General features: G+C 36.7%; 2 protein-coding genes across 5 annotated transcripts; both read left to right on the top strand.

Annotated features, from left to right (window-relative positions):
* lpla (lipoprotein lipase a) lies at positions 1-7,233 on the top strand. Of its 3 annotated transcripts, none has more exons than XM_058401190.1 (10): positions 1-254; positions 873-1,060; positions 1,146-1,325; positions 2,275-2,386; positions 2,823-3,056; positions 3,561-3,803; positions 4,213-4,333; positions 4,433-4,612; positions 5,082-5,189; positions 5,347-7,233. In XM_058401190.1, the coding sequence occupies exons 1-10, from the start codon at positions 149-151 to the stop codon at positions 5,402-5,404; spliced, it is 1,530 nt and encodes a 509-aa protein (XP_058257173.1). In that variant the 5' UTR covers positions 1-148; the 3' UTR covers positions 5,405-7,233. The 3 variants fall into 3 exon arrangements, with proteins under 3 accessions (XP_058257173.1, XP_058257172.1, XP_058257174.1); XM_058401189.1 differs by having other exon boundaries at positions 870-1,060; XM_058401191.1 differs by lacking the exons at positions 5,082-5,189; positions 5,347-7,233 and having other exon boundaries at positions 870-1,060; positions 4,433-4,616.
* A 3,615-nt stretch (positions 7,234-10,848) lies between these two features.
* LOC131360553 (lipoprotein lipase) lies at positions 10,849-17,427 on the top strand. 2 transcript variants are annotated; one of them, XM_058401138.1, is made up of 10 exons: positions 10,849-11,065; positions 11,895-12,088; positions 12,174-12,353; positions 13,917-14,028; positions 14,144-14,377; positions 14,510-14,752; positions 15,233-15,353; positions 15,445-15,642; positions 15,975-16,073; positions 16,173-17,427. In XM_058401138.1, the coding sequence occupies exons 1-10, from the start codon at positions 10,984-10,986 to the stop codon at positions 16,192-16,194; spliced, it is 1,485 nt and encodes a 494-aa protein (XP_058257121.1). In that variant the 5' UTR covers positions 10,849-10,983; the 3' UTR covers positions 16,195-17,427. The 2 variants fall into 2 exon arrangements, with proteins under 2 accessions (XP_058257121.1, XP_058257123.1); XM_058401140.1 differs by lacking the exons at positions 15,975-16,073; positions 16,173-17,427 and having other exon boundaries at positions 15,495-15,641.
* The last annotated feature ends 6 nt before the right edge of the window (positions 17,428-17,433 follow it).

The raw sequence follows: 17,433 nt of genomic DNA, 5'->3' as shown, positions 1-17,433 counted from the left end.
GTGACTCTTTCAAACTAGTGGAAGTCCTCAAAGCGCACGAGACATCCACGCTCAGTCCTTCCACCCGGACCAAAGTAACTTTAATTTGCAATTTTCATTTTTAAAAATAAAATCCGAGTAAATATTTAGCACTTATCTTGAAGGGAATATGGGAAAAGAAAACCTTGTTTTGCACATCATCTGGATGTATTTTTTGAGTCTTTCTTCCAGTCTTTCAACCACAGTTACTCCAACAGTGGAAACAAGCACATTCAGTAAGTATTAATGACTCTGATTTTATTGTTGCATTTTATTATTGATCATTTCCTTCAGATTGAAGCAACACTGGTTTAGAGAAAAGGTGCCACCTCTTGCTGGCTGTTGTTAATGTAAACTGAGTGAAATGAAGGGAGGTGCTCAGATTAAATGAAAAGGCTGTGGAGCCCACAGTGCTGAGACAGTGTGCTGGGCCTCTGCACAGACTCTATGAGTTTACAGAAATGCAAGCAAGAATATAAATCGAAACATTATGAATCTGCTTAAAAGAAGTAGATTCACAATCACAGATTCTTAGAAGGTAATGCAACCCGATGTTCTATTTTTATTTTTGCTTTATTGCATGATTTTTGTCACCTTTTTTGTATTGCTTCATTATCCAGGGTTATCTTAGGTGTTAAGCCATCACAAGTGTGTTTGTGCTATTATTGTTGCAGTTCTATTTTAAATTATTGGTAAACCAAATAATTTTGATGGCTGGAAGAACTCATATGCATCCAAGGAAAGTTTTTTTTTTTAAAAATGTTTATTTTGCCATTTGAAAGTGCATTGCATGACTAAACCATTTTAAAGTCTTTAAGCCTCTAAATATTGTTTATCAACTTGTATTTAAGTAGGCAACATCACAACCAACTCTACAGACTGGATGGTGGAATTCAGTGACATTGAGTCCAAATTTGCTTTGAGAACAATCGAAGAACCGGAAGATGATCTATGCTACATCGTTCCTGGCCAGCGGGACACCATTAAAGAGTGCAATTTCAATCCAGACACCAAGACATTTATAGTTATTCATGGTTGGACGGTAAGTGCATTAATTCATTAAGTGCTTTAAAGCAAAGTGAATATGAAGGTGTTTCCCATACGCTGATCACCTTATCTTTGTTCAGGTCACTGGTATGTATGAGAGTTGGGTTTCCAAACTGGTGACAGCTCTTTATGAACGTGAGCCAACGGCCAACGTCGTTGTGGTGGACTGGCTTGTCCGGGCACAGCAACATTACCCAACCTCGGCTGCCTACACCAAGCTTGTGGGCCGCGATGTGGCCAAGTTTGTCAACTGGATGCAGGTCAGAGACTAAGCTCAGACTCTAAATATCAGTACAAAAGTTTGCATCTCCCTGCATATCTCTGAATGTTGCATAAATCTTCATAAATAACATGTATGTCCTTACTTCTGCCCTTATAGCCACCTACAAACACTTCCTGCTTTTATTTCTTCTCAGTTGTAATATCTGCTATCCATATTTTAAAATCAAATTCTGATGGTTGTGCTAGGATGTATGTGTATATATGTATGTTTAAGATGTATATATTAAATGTTGATATGTTTATTAAATTTGATATATTTTATAAAAGAAAAAAATGAGCTGGAAAGGTGAAAAATATTTATTAAAATAAAATATTTTGTAATTTTAAAAAACAAATTTTAAAATTTTACAATTTTAAAGTATGAAAATTTAAATATCAATTCAGATACTGTCTCGAATTTTGTAATTAATTTGAAAAGATAATCACTCAGCCCTAGATGTTTTGAATTGTGCATATTGTTCAGAATTACCATATATTGTTCATTTTAGCATGTTTTTTTGTATAGTGTACACTCACTTAAAAAAAGATACTAAACCTTACCTTTTCTTAACACTTGGCCAACGGTAAACGGTACATCTTTTATGTCTTTTGCATGTATCATTTACAAAGAAAGATGCTAAAAGGTACTCTAAAAGGCAATTATGGTCCAATTAAATCTGTTTGAATGGTACACTATAGCCACATTATCAAGTGAAAGATACTGTAGGTATTAAAGTTACAATAGAAAAGGGTGCAACCCTAGCAACAAGAACAGGTATCATTTTTTTTTTCTGAAAGTGTAGAGACAATTTTCTATTTTTCTATTCAAAAGATAGACAGCACAAATATGTGCATAATATACTGTAAGGTACACCCATATATATCATTTGTGATTAAAGCATCTTTCTTTTCAATAAAACTCTTGATTTGGTCATTTCTTGCTGACAGGCTGAGCTGGAGTATCCATGGGAAAATATTCACCTGCTGGGTTACAGTTTGGGTGCTCATGTAGCCGGGATTGCAGGACTCCTTACAAGAGACAAAGTCAGCAGGATCACAGGTAATTCCTCAACATGCATCTGTCCTGCTGGCTTAAACTGAGGTTTTAATTCTGCTGGGTTGTTTACACCTTTCTTAAAGTCATTATTAGACTAGAAACAGCTCATTGTTGGTTGTAGGAGGATATATTAACAAGAGTGAAGTCCTGAGGGGACTTAAACACCCAGAAGCAGTTAATAGGATCAAATGTAAAATCCTCATTTTCATTAGTGCTTACATTTTCTGTTAATTTCACTGCAGTTAACATTATGTTTTATGATGAATATTTGTATATATATATTATATTACATTTTATTACACATTGTTGTTTTGATAAATCATCACAAAAAAGTGAAAGTCATGCATGCTGATGTAATTTAGCCTGTTTTATTATGACAGTTATGCGCATGGTATTACTATTATTAATTTCCAAGCTTTTTTTGTTTCTGTTTGTCCAGGCATGGATCCAGCCGGCCCAAGCTTTGAGTATGCTGATGCCCAGAGCACTCTTTCCCCAGATGATGCCCAGTTTGTTGACGTGCTCCACACCAACACACGCGGCTCTCCGGACCGCAGCATTGGCATCCAGAGACCTGTGGGCCATGTGGACTTCTACCCCAATGGAGGGACATTCCAGCCTGGATGTGATCTGCAGAACACCATGATGATGGTGGCTACCACAGGGTTGAGAAGTGCGTTCCCTTATTTATACAACAAATAATTTACAGAAGCCAAACATGATAATTATGTAATCCTAAAATGCATTCTTTGACCCAAATTAGAGTGTTAAATACAAAAGCTGCAAATAGTCACACACAGATATTTTGGCATAAATAGAATGTCAGCATTACAGTACATTGTGTAGATTTATGGGTGTAAATTTTTGTGAGAGTGGGTAGGATTGGTCAAACTTTCTGTGTGAGTGGGACGAATTGATCAAATTCTCTGAAGGATTTGGGAGGATTGGTAAACGTTTTTTGTGTGAGTGGGAGGAATTGGTCATAATTTCTGTGGGAGTGAGTGAGATTGGTCAGGTTTGTGAAAATCTAAATTCTAGTCCCAATTTTTAGGCCAGTATTGCTCAAATTATACAATACATAGTGTATAGTAGTGGCTAACATGCAACACCTTGCCACTGCCACATTTTAACAGAAAAATGAAGTAATGAACTAATTTCTGTTTGTTGTATTCACTAGACATGGACCAGATTGTGAAATGTTCCCATGAGCGCTCCATTCACCTCTTCATCGACTCCCTGGTCAACATGAAGCAGCAAAGCATGGCGTATCGCTGCAGCTCCAAGGAGAGCTTCAACAAGGGTGTGTGTCTGAGCTGCCGTAAGAACCGCTGCAACAAGGTGGGCTACGAGATCAACAAGGTGCGCAGCCGCCGGAGCAGCAAGATGTACATGAAGACCAGAGAGATGATGCCTTACAAAGGTAAAACATTAGCCATGTCACTTTAGTTAAAACAAAAAAACCATATCTTTAGTACAAGAGGAAATCATTGCTTTATTCATTTTAATGTGCTATTACAAAATGAAAAAAGTTAAAAATCTAGCTTTAAAAAAAACAGGAGGCTATATCCTGAGCAGATTAGGTCATTTTTAGAACTTTGTTTTGTGCTGTTATTAGTATTATTACAAAGGACTGGTTGGAATGAGGATCAGTAGTATGTCTTATGATAATAAAAGGATTGTTTTACAACAGTAGCACCTGTGTCACTACAATAATGGCTGCAGGCCAGCAGACATTTCCTTTCAAGATAAAGCTGATTACTCTCCGTCCCTGACGGAATTTTCCATGCCTATTTTATTTTTCTCAGAAATTCTATTTTAATCCCATACAGTTTTCCACTACCAAGTTAAAGTCCATTTCTTCAGCAAGAGCCAGATAAGCTATACAGATCAGCCCATGAAGATTTCCCTCTATGGCTACTCTGGAGAGAAGGAGAACATCCCTTACATTATGTAAGTTGGATTCATCAGATCAGATGCAGCGCGTGGATGTTTGTTGATGGTGGTTTCATGGTGTGTGTGTGATTGTGTGTGTTTGATGTGTCCATGCAGGCCTGCTTTGAAAACCAACACCACCATCTCCTTCTTACTCACCACGGATGTGGACATTGGCGAGCTACTGATGGTGAAGCTGATCTGGGAGAAGGACACCATTATCAGCTGGCCCTGGTGGAACCCGGACACTTTCCACATTCGCAAGATGCGCATCAAATCTGGGGAAACACAGTCCAGGTGATTAAAATGGGAATAGTAGGGGTGGAGCATAATTAATATTTATGATATGGTTATATGTATGATATAGCATGTACTAGGTAAAATTTTGAGAACAATCAGGACTTAAAAGGAGCAAGTGTTAGTTCCAGCAGAGGTGTGGCCTCTGTGACTGTCAGTCCATATAAAGAAGGTGTGGCCTCTGTGCACAGAGGCAAAACCTCTGTGCTTATCAGTTACAGTGAAGGAGTCATGGCTTCCTTCTTAGTCAGTCTTGCTGAAATGGCATGGCTTCTGTTTTGGTTAATCCCACAGAAGGGGACAGTTTGTTTGGTACGGAAATATGATGTAATGCCTCATATTGTATTGTTAATTAGAGAACTTCTTTTCCCTGATCGCCTGTGGATTTCTGAAAATCCCATTGTGTAGATGTTCCCTTGTATAGCTGTACACACCCCTAATATATTGCAATATGTTTTCACAATTTCAGAGTGCTCTTCACTGCCAAGGAAGGTGAGTTCTCCTACCTCACCCGTGGAGGGGAAGCTGCCGTGTTTGTGAAAGACAAAGAAGCTCAGTCAAGCCGCAAAAGTGAAAGGTAACCTTTTGTGATTTATTTCCAAACTTACTGTAATGCAGCAGCATCACGACGGATGCATTTACTACCAGAAATGTTTCATTATGTAATGAAGCTTATATAAAATATTAATCAGTTGAAACTTTATAGTATAATATGATGTCTTTGACTTTGACAGATTGCACAAGTTGAAGATGCATGGCAGCTCATTCAAAAATGATGCCTTAGACGCTTAAAGGGACCCTCGCTCATCCACCATTTTGCCAGAAACTGAGGGAAACCTGCTGAAACAAGACTGGGAGAGAGACGGCGCAGTTTCTGTACATTCTGAACCGAGCGAGATGCTGAATTGTAGCAATTATGTGACCTTCACCCATAAGCACATCCTGTAAGGAATTTTTTACTTATGATAACCTTTAACTGCTGAGCAGTTTAAAAGAAAAGCCTAATTTCTGATTACCGCTCAGTATTATTGATTAGCTAATCTGGCCACTGGAGCTCAGAGTAGAGCCAGAACCTGGACCCTGACCACTTCTTATTGGCTGTAAATAGGCATGTGCATGTTCAACAAACATGAATGAAATGCTGCTTGAGGTTTGTTTGTGGTAGAAAACTCTGACCAATGAGACCAGCAATGATGTTGTGATTTAGTGATGGGAAAATCATGCACATGCCTAGATGCTAAATATTTCTTTAAATGAAAGATAAGGAGTCCTTTATTGTTATGCAATATATATGTACGTACATGTAAGTAAACTGTTACACTGTTATAATGTGTGTATTGAATTTCTGTCAGCTTTGGTCAAACTGAAGCGAAAGTAATAAACAACATAGGGCAAAATGGGCATCATGCAGGGCTATACTCAGCTCACAGGGGCTTTGTAAGTCACTCATTGACTGACGGACTCACTGAGTCACTTACTGACTGATTGACTTATTAACTGACTGACTGGTTTCCTTTTCCTGGGTCACTGACTGACTCAGGACTAAATGATTGACTCACTAATTCACTGCCTGATTGACTCAACTGTCATTGACAGACTGACTCACTGACCAGCTCTAAAGGTGATTTCCTCGATGAACTAGCTCCCTTCATCAGGAAAATCAAGCAGGATGTTTATGTCTTATTATCTGCCTACATAGAAATCAAACACTGCGTGTCCTTGTTCACTGTCAAGTACTTGATAGTGCCATGTTGAGGTAGTTTATAATGATGTAACGCTAGGCTATGTGTATATCGTGGTAAAATTTTTATAGAATAGACGTACAGCACTCAAAAATTCAGAGAAGCACTGTAAAAGCCTTTATTCTACCTAGCAGATTAATGCTGTAGATTTAAAAATCTTCATGGCAGGAATTAAGCAGTCCAATTTTTACCATAGTATTTAAACAGTCATAATATGCTGACCACTTGCTAGCACGGGACCAAATACTCTGTTGGCTGAATCTATATACAGAACTAATCAGTGTAAATATGTGTAATTGTTCTGTATTTGGAAATGTGTAAATTTAAGTTGTTTTTGTGTCTGTCTTTAAGTTACTGTGTTTGGCACAGGTCACTTTATAGGCTTAGATTATTTTCCTGTTCGATCCATTCATCACTTAATGTTCACTCAGTGATCACTCAAGACCTAAAATCTATTTCTGTATATAAGTGTTGAAGCATGCAAAAGTATAGGTTTTGATTCATTTTCAGTATTCAATCGTACACTTAATCTTGCCTTATAATGTGATCATCTGCCAGATTGTTGTGAATTAAAGGAATTCTGAACATCTTTCTGAACACTTCATGATTGTGGATAAAATAGTTAAATCTACACAATTCAGCTGTGCTGTTATAGTTTCCAACATGCACCAGAAACCTAGCCCAGAGGAAATCAAAAATGAAATAGGTCGTGTGAAAAACAATTCCCCCACAGGAGCCATTAATACAACAGGATTATTTATTAACTGTATATATTTGTATATTAGCTTTGTATAAACAATGTATACTCTTGGGATTATTCATCATTTTAATATGCAATGCACTGCATAAATATATTTTAATAAAGAGTATGTTGCATTATAACTGTCTAAATCTCTGTCTTTATGAGTTTTGAGATGAAATTTTAAAGCAATTTATGATTTAGTCTGAATTGATGACAAAAATAAACTGAAGGAAGTTTATAGGATTAAAAAGATGGCTAATATAACATATATAAGACTGAAGATTGCTGATAAATGTGGGAATGAGTTCAAATGTAGGAAAATACACAGACATAACTTAAATGTTCAATGACTGTTTAACCCTCTGAGGTAAATTTTTAGATACCTGTATTGCTAGTGTCACTGTGACTTACAGGGGAGAGATGTCCTGCCCATTCAGTGTCACTACGTACCCTGGGCTTGTTTGCTCTCTTGGACACACTGTCAGAAATGGTTGTGCTATTAACAGAATTTGAACTCCAATATCTCAATGATAAGGCAAGCACATTATTTGTTTAACCATTCTGATGCCCCCAGATTTTTTTTTAAACAAATGCCATGAAACAAATGCCTTGAAATTCTCTGCTTTATCCAGATGTCTCGTCTGTTCAGAGTCTGTAATGTTAGTTAAAATGGTTATTTGAAGCACCATTCAAGTGCATCCACACTTCAAATTGTCTTTGGAAACAAGGGGCTGGGGGGGGTGAATATCCTTACTTTACGTTTTTCAGATTTCAGTTTTTTTAAACAGGTGTTTGTTTACTGCAATTGTGGGAACATTTAGTCTCAGATTAATCTGAAACTGTAAACAAACCACACATGCATATGGTGTTGTAAAATTTGCCTTTTATTTATCCCCAATCCTTCAGTCTTGTTGGTGGAAAAACAGATTTCCTCAAAAAACAGGAGGTAATTCTTGGCATGAATCCATGGCACATGTCTTTTATTAGGCTCTCTTAATGGAATTCCTGGAAATCCTGGCAAGTTAAGGAGTATTCTGGACTCTTCTCAGGCCCTGGCAAGACTTGATGTTCGAGTTAGAAACAAAAGCTCTAAAAAGGCCACTTGCTCTATGTCTGATTATACACACACACACACACACCAGTGCACAGCCACCTAACAACAATAGCATCAACAGTGTGACTCAACTGCATGTGATATAAACACAGTTGAAATTACATAGTGATTCCTCTGAGCTTGTTTTTCCGTGCTCTGGGCTGCTTTTCAAGGAAAAGAGGAAACTTGCTTTGGTAATGAAATGAGTCTATTGAAGCATTTTAATTCAGAGAGCACCTCCATTGATATGTGCATGTTTAAAAATGGAAATTTGAAAAAGGGAAATTGTTATATAATATTTAGAATTACTGCTAATTTCAAGGCAATTTGATCTAATTTTGATTTGATCTGATCATATTATTTTTTTCACTCTTAGTTCTGTGCTTGGCCCCTTTTTTATTATGGAGCATGTAGTATTATTTTGGCAGGTTACACTATCCTCCATCCTCAAAACAATGTACTTAGTCCAAAAAGTATTTAAATGATGAAATAATTCTTGTTATAGCAATACAGCATGCCATTATAGATCCATCTGGCACTGGCATCCTGACTCAGAGGATTTGTATTACTAAAAACCTTTTATTTTGTATTTTAAGTCTTCTAAAATCACTTCTATACTTTTAAGCCTGTTAGGCTGTAGAGAAGCACACATGCTCCCCAGGTCAAGAGTGTGTGCTTCTCTGGCACTTTGAAGTGTCTGATTTATTGTCTTCTTCAGGTCATATTATAGATCCAGATTTCTGAACCGCAGCTGAGTGTGCATGACATCACAGGTCATGCAAGGACCAAAAACAAGCACTTTCCAGGCTGTTCTTTGAGGTGCAGGATGTCCCCTTGAAAGGTTATTTAATCACTTCAAAGTATTTATTGTAAAATGTCATGAAACAGGCAGAGGGCAATAACTCTGCTGACCAAAGCAAGTGTTTTACTAGCACTAAAGGCTGTGTTTGAATCTTTTATGGATGGATTATACCTGAGTGGACATGCATTTTTTTCTGGCTCTGGCTTGCTCTGTGGTTTATTTATACATTTCTAAGAAGATGTGACAGAGCTAATGAATCCTAAAATTGCCTTTATAAAAACAATTAGCATGTGGATATAAGAAGTGGTCAAAAGTATCTTACATCAAAATTAATTATGAAAGGAATAAAACCTGTGGAGGTCATGTGTTCCAGGAAAATAATGAAGAACATAGTGGTGTGATAAAGCAGTGTTACTGTTACCACCCCAAAACAGGGTTTTACTCCTCTTATACCCCAGCAATTTTTCTGTTTAAACACATTTGTGTTTGTTAAACACATTATCTCACTTGTGAATGAAGTGAATGGAAAAAAACAGCTTCTCATTTTACTGAAAAACTACAGATTATAAACTCCTCTGTCCTAGTGACTTTTCTGTGTCTGAAAACTTAAAATTCTAGCTTTACATTTGACTGTTACAAAACCCTGATGATAGAGACTCATTCCAACGATGCTAAATAAACATCCCTCCACAGGAAACAATTAACCCAAGGAGTAAACAACACACCAGTGCTACCCTCTCTATCACCAAGCTGTTCAGATATTCTTTCAATTAATCTGAAATGTGTGTCCATATGCCTTTATAACTCATTCATCAGCAAGGGCATATCCAAACATGTTGAGGCGCAGAAGGGGGCAGAATAACACTGTGGCACAGTATGCCGTGTTTATTTACAGAAAAAAAGAGCTGAATTTTTCATAATATATTTTTTGTGGTGCAAATTGAATGGTCACATAATAATTTAAATAACTGATCTCATAGCTGGTGTTACATTAAATCTGCGAAATTGTACAAAAACAATTGGTGGGTTGATGGGTAAATTTGATTGACTTTATTCACTAAGTTGGGTTTAAGGTTGCACTGTAACTCTATAACTAGCAAACCTAGTAGTTTTACTGGCTAAGATAAATTACCCCTAGTAGTGAGTAAGCATCTGAACATGTGTGTACATGGTGTCCTGCAGTGAACTAGCATTATTCCCATCCAGGGTTTATTCTCACCTCATGACTAGGGTTCATGGGAAAGCCACAGATCTACCATGACCTTTATCAGGATACTTACTGAAGTGTTTTTCATATAAAATAAAAGTGACTCATTATATATCTTAGTCAATGCTGTGTTGATAGATAGATAGATAGATAGATAGATAGATAGATAGATAGATAGATAGATAGATAGATAGACAGACAGACAGACAGACAGCTAGATAGATAGATAGATAGATAGATAGATAGATAGATAGATAGATAGACAGACAGACAGACAGACAGCTAGATAGATAGATAGATAGATAGATAGATAGATAGACAGACAGACAGACAGACAGCTAGATAGATAGATAGATAGATAGATAGATAGATAGATAGATAGATAGATAGATAGATAGATAGATAGATAGATAGATAGATAGATAGATAGATAGATAGATAGATAGATAGATAGATAGATAGATAGATACTATCACAGTATATACAAAAAAAAAGCCGAGAAACATATTCAGACTCAGACTCGATCGCAAAGCTGACCTGGGATCAGCGTGAAGTAACACACAGGCTACAGTACAGTCTTGTTGAGCCACGCCCACCACCTGTACGACAGCCAATAGGATCCAAGAACAGTCAGGTAGCTGTCAAGCCCGCGACTCATTACTGTGGTTACTATTTCCTCGTTTACTTTCGTCTTATTCATTCAGTCTGTGGAGGAACTCCAGGAGGAATAATAATTTAAAAAATCACATATCCAAATGCGCAAAAATTAAGAAATGAATTAAGAAATGTTTCGCCCATTCAAATGTCTCTTCTGTGTCTTCTGCCTCGCAGCTCTGGAGGGACAATCATACACTCTCAGTCTCCAGGGTAAGTGCACAACACACTATGGTCATATTTATTAATGCAGTCTCTCCATTCCAGTCAAATAAATTCTTTCCATATCTGGAATGTAATAAAATGCATTTATCTCCTACATTTTGAACTGTAATACCTTGTGAAATTCATAACAGGACTGGAGCAGTGTATCGTTTTTAATCTTTACATGTGCAGAAATGTAAACATAAACTCACATACTCGGGTGTTCTCATGCGACTTACATCCGAGGAAACCCCTTCCAGAGTAACACCATTATCAAAACTCTCTCATAATCAGGAACAAATTGAATTTCATTAACAGAGCAAACCTGTACCATCATATTTATTTATTATTATCTATTATATCTATTAGAGCCTTTTAGGTTTCTAGAATTATTCCTGTAATTATTCTGATATAGATTGTGTATCATATTAACATCATTTGGTTTTAAAATTGGAGCTGGATTATTTGAGTGACCAGTCAATTAGGATTATGTTAGTATTAGACAATTAAATAATAACCGAAACATAACATCAGGTACTCCTGTGATATATATCATGGACCCCAGGGATGGCAGTTCATCACAGGGCATCATGCTCTCCTAGGAGTTTGTCACCATTTAGTGTTACCAATTTACCTACCGTCATGTTTTGGGAGGTGTAAAGAAACCCCCCTGGGGAGAATATTAAAATCTAAGGACCCTGGAGCTCTAAGCCAGCAATGCTGCCCTCTGCACCAAAGCCCTTTTTCTGAACTTCTTCCCAAATAGCTTCTTATCTGAAAGATAAACCTTCAGCATTCCAACACATTTATGACCTACCTTTTTCCCATTCTTTCACAGATAACATCTTGGAGCCCCTCAAGAGCCTTCTTCTCCAAAGAAAGCCTGGCAAAGCCTATTCCAAATTTTCCCTAAGGATACCATCGTTGCCTGATGAAGACATCTGTTACATTGTGCCAGGAAAATCTGAAACCTTGCACAACTGCAATTTCAACAGTACAACAAAAACCTTTCTGGTCATACATGGATGGACGGTAACTGCTTTTGAAACCAGTCTAATGTTAATCCTTTATTTAAACTTGAGCAGTTCTAATTGATGTGTAATCTCACACTTGCTAGGTGAGTGGGTTGTTTGAGAGCTGGGTGGCCAAACTGGTAGCCGCACTATATGACAGAGAGAAAGATGCCAACGTGGTAGTGGTGGACTGGCTGGACATAGCTCAGAATCACTATGCTGTAGCGGCACATAAAACTCAAGAGGTGGGACAAGAGGTTGGTCGCTTCATTGAATGGATAGAGGTATGATTTCATAAAGCGCTCAGTACGCTTTCCAAAAACACTTTCATAGGAACACACAAGTTTGATATGGAGCATTAAATAAAACGAAATGGATTAGACAGACAGAAGTTGTAAAAAAAAAAAAGCAGGATACTTTGTCATGCCAGAGTAGTTTGTTATTCAGTGAGGATAAATTGAATGTACATTAAGGGGATATTGAGAGAATATTGAGAATACATTTAAGATTCATGGAGGGCACATTGAAGGTACATTAAGAGTAAACTGAGAGTGCACTGATGGTTTATTGAGAGTACATTGAGAGCGCATTGAGGGTACATTGATGGTGCATTGACAGTATGTTGAGAGTGCATTGCAGATGCTCATGAGATACATTTGGACATAAGAGTTACTCTCATTTACTGAAGGCTATAGTCATGTCACATGAATCTGTCACAAGACCAAACTTGATTTTTGTTACAGCTGACTTCTAAAAAGGCACACCTTTATGTAATAATGCGCACACACCCTTTAAATAAGCCTTTACTTCCTTATATTAAGTATGTGCATGTCATTTCTCTGCTGTTTATATTCCCTGTCTAGTTGATTTGACCTTTGTTCATTTCCGTATTGTCCGTACTTCCTGTTCCTTGCTGATTAGCTGAATTTCTGCCTGTTCCTCTTTTGATAATTGCCTTGTTGCTTTGGTTTGTCTACTTTGGAGGGCTGAATCTGCACCTGTGTCCTTTTGCCTGCCTTCACATGGTGGCACATCTTTCACTATATTCAGGTTCATCACTGTGTCTAGCACCTTTCTAACTATGATTCTCCTACAGCAACCTGCATGATTCTGAGTGTCTGGTTTCACTGTTTGTTTCACTTGACTCTTCCTGTTGATTTTTACAAGAACAAATGAGAAGTTCATTCTTAGATTGTCAAGATGCATCTTCCCCATTTCTTTCAACAGTGGTTAAATCCAATTCTATATTACAAATTCAAAAAATTAATAATCTATCATCATATTTGTCATTCTTTCACTTCACTGTCCACTATGTATCCCGTGTTTGTCCTTTGTACTCTTTTCAATTGTCTTAGACATTCCATAGTAACAACATCAGATATTGTCTAGCTTGTTTGTGTGTGTGTTTGAGTGAGGGTGGCAGGTTGGAGTGGTGTTAGTCATTTGTTTTCCGATATTTAAAATTATACCTGTTGCTATAAAACATAAATAAAATGATAAAATGACTAACTTCAGTTAATGCAAGAGACTTATTTGTCCTCACCCAAATGTTAATGCTGGATTTTCATCTCCATTTTCCATTGTCTTATTTTCCACCGTCCAATTAGAGGAGACTGGGAGAGAATAATCATACTTCTAAAACAGAAAAATATAATACAGAATAGTAGTAAAATTAGTCTTATAATTACAGATAAGATTTTACAAATCTAGTGCAAAAGCTTTAAATATAAAAAGTAATCATTGCAATTGTTTATTTTAAATATTTCTTAAAACCAAAAAGTATGAATGTAGAGTAAGGATGGATGATGTCAGTTCTGTGTTAACTATGCCCGTATCCCAAAAACAAGGAGACAGCCAGTGTTCCTCTGGAGAAGATTCATCTAATTGGCTACAACCTTGGTGCTCACATTGCTGGAATCGCAGGCAGTAGTGGCACCAAAAAAGTTGGAAGAATAACAGGTAGATGTTTATCTCAATTCTATAAACAAGGAACAGCATTGGAAATGTATTAGTTATGATCCCAAACCAGCTAATTTATATAAGATCCAGAAGATGTCGTTTGGGATTTTTGCAGGTCTTGATCCAGCAGGACCAGATTTTGAAGGAGTCCATGCACACCGCCGGCTTTCTCCAGATGATGCCCATTTTGTGGACGTTCTTCACACTTTCTCAGGAGGAACTCTGGGCCTCAGCATTGGTATCGAACAACCAGTTGGCCATGTGGACATCTACCCCAATGGAGGAAGCTTCCAACCTGGCTGTAACCTGCGAGGAGCCCACGAGAACCTGGCGTATTATGGATTGCTTGGTAAGAATTCAAATTGCGATGTTGAAAAACAAAAGGGCTTGCTCTCAGTTCCTGTTCATCTCAGTGAAGTAGGTTTTATTCGTGACATTTTATGTGGATCCTCAGTCTGTACTTTATTCCATTTCTCCCCAGCAATGAATGATGTCATCAAGTGTGAGCATGAGAGATCAGTTCACCTGTTTATTGACTCACTCCTAAATGGTGCAGAGGCCAGTAAAGCTTACAGCTGTGGGAGTAACACGATGTTTGAGCGTGGAGTGTGTCTCAGATGTCATAAGAACCGATGCAATACGGTGGGCTATGATGCCAGGATGGTTCACAAACCCCACAGCATGAAAATGTTCACCAAGACCCGAGCTTCTATGCCATATAGAGGTCAGTAACCAAAATTCCTCAGGTTATATTTATTTGTTTGGCAAATTGAAGTCAATCCAAGCCAAATATGGCATCCCTAGGTTTCAGTATAATTGGAGCATTTCAACCAGAAATTATTATCAAACATAGCATAAGCCCACAACATAAGCCGTCTAGTTGACTGTCTTAACATTGACATAAATGTTACTGTTTCTTTAGAAGCAGCTATGTAAATTTACATTAAAATCAGATTACTTTTTTTGTCTTTACTTAGGATATGCATGCTTAAATCTATTGTTAGTGGTTGCATTATGTAAATTTTCTTGTTAGCAGGACACTAGCTAACAGTCTAACATTAGCATTGGACACAAATACTGTTCTTTAAGAATTAGCTAGGTTTGTTGTCCAATTCTGTTGTCTTGAAAAGAGCCTTGCGGAATCTTTTGTAAACCAGCGTAGCTAAGCTTCTTGAATTGGTTACGGTTATTTTTCTTTGCACAGTTCATCATTATCAGCTGAAGATACACTTCACAACAAAGACAAATCAATCTGTGACAGAATTCATGGTAGCTGTTTCCCTTTATGGCAGCAATGGCAATGCAGAAAATCTCCATCTTAATGTGTAGGTAACTTCTATTATCATCCATTAAATCATTTTTATACAGCCATGATTAGCTTGTTAGTAACTACTCAGCTTCCTGTTTCTTATGTAGAAATGGAGAAATTGGCACAAGCACAACACATTCCTTCCTCTTGGTTACAGAGGAAGATATCGGTGAACTGCTGATGCTTAAGTTAAAAGTGGAGGACTCGTCCTCGCTGCTCAACATGATGTGGCCCTGGTGGAATCGAGATTCTCCTGAACTTCATGTCCAAAAAATTAGCATTTGGATCGGGGAGATGCAAAAAAAGTATGCTTGCTCACTTTTATAAATACATAATATTCACAATACACTGGTTTATAGCTAATATTAACAATGCTGCTTCTTCTATGCTTTTAATGCTAAGTGTAATGCAGTATAATTTTAGCAATACATATTATTTTTTTTGTAATTTTACAACTCATCTCTTGATGTTACTGATAAGTCTGTTTTGTTATTCACATTTTGCCTTTTTGTCAAAGCTAAGTCATAGCATGTTCTAGTTCATGCTTTGCATTCATATTTGCTAGTGCTCTCAGGGTGATCATCAATAAGTTTGTGATGTGATTTTTGCTGAAACTTTGCTTTTTTTTTCTCACCAGAATGATATTTTGCTCAAAAGATCTCCGAAATACAAATCTGCAAACATCTGAGGTGATTTTTGTAAAGTGCAAAAGCACATGGACTAGATCGTCTCTGAGGTAAGATTACCACCAGCATTTTATACACAATCTGCAGCACTGATGATTTTTTTCATTCAGTACTGTAATAAATCTTTAAATCATTTTTTTTCTCTGCAGACACAAGTATAGCAGCCAATGAGATGACAAAATGTAACCCCTTGGGATGAAGCACTTGAATTATTATTTATTCTGATCTTATTTATTTACTTCTGTATTTGCAGTTAAACCTGCTGTTATGTAATCTTTTATATTATTGTACTGAATTATTGTAATATATTTAAAGCAACATTTTTTTTTTACAAGCGCTTCAGTTTTAACACGTGGTTGTTTGATGCATAATAAAACGGTACAAATTTCTGTGCTGGAGTTTTAGTAAAGGCCAAAGACAGGAAGCTTCATATTACACAGCATTGCTGTGCTCTGCTCCTGAACACAGAGAAGCTTCAGCTCAAACCAGATGTACCAGAGATGACGTGGTCCAAAGACCTCAGATATTACACTAAGATAGATATTAGGTTCAATTATATTAGATTAATCATTGGATATGGCATTCGGATAAATTCGATTATATATTATTCATTCATTATATATTACATTAGGTTTATATTAGATCAGATATTAGATTATGTTAAATGAGATATTACATAATATTAAATTGTATTTGATGTTAAATTTGATATTAGAATTAGAATATAGTGTAATATCTAACTAAGCTAATATTGAATTGAATCAAATTGATAATCTGTCCCAATGTCAATTTTAATACCAGATTAAACATCACATATAATTTAATTTATTATAAATTATACGTATTTAGATTCAATTAGATTTCTATTTTTGCTTCAGTATTAGATTTGATCAGGAGTGTCCAATCTTATACGCAAAGGGCCAGTGTGGGTGCAGGTTTTCATTCCATCCAAGTGCCCCTTTGCGGATAAGAGCAGACACTCCTGGATTAGGTTAGATATTAGGGTAGATTATGCATATGATTAGATTCGTTATTAAATTTGATATTAGGTTACATTAGATTAGATTAGGGTGGTGTAGTAAATCTGGGGGAGCAGCAGCTGTGAATGGGTGCTTTATTGTACAATTCATTGAACATGTAGCTAAGTTTATATTGATTTTTACATAGTGAAATCTTTAAAAATGAGATCTTATGTAGTTTAAAGCTTTGCATTTTAGGTACTTAATGTTTTTACTGCATTCAAAATGGCATCTCAGATTGTACTAAATGCCTTTGTTCCAATATTTAATGTAAAATGTACATGTTTATAAGGCCCATGGGAGCAAAATTAGATTACGGGTGTAGACTCCATGAGCAGTTCTTTGAAAAGTTTTTTAACTTCCTAATATAATTTTGGTACTCTGATCGTTT

This window comes from Hemibagrus wyckioides, linkage group LG10 (assembly GCF_019097595.1).
Source record: "Hemibagrus wyckioides isolate EC202008001 linkage group LG10, SWU_Hwy_1.0, whole genome shotgun sequence".
Classification (NCBI taxonomy): Eukaryota; Metazoa; Chordata; class Actinopteri; order Siluriformes; family Bagridae; genus Hemibagrus; species Hemibagrus wyckioides.
Note: the sequence above shows the minus strand (reverse complement) of the source record. Positions and strands in the feature narration are given on the sequence as shown.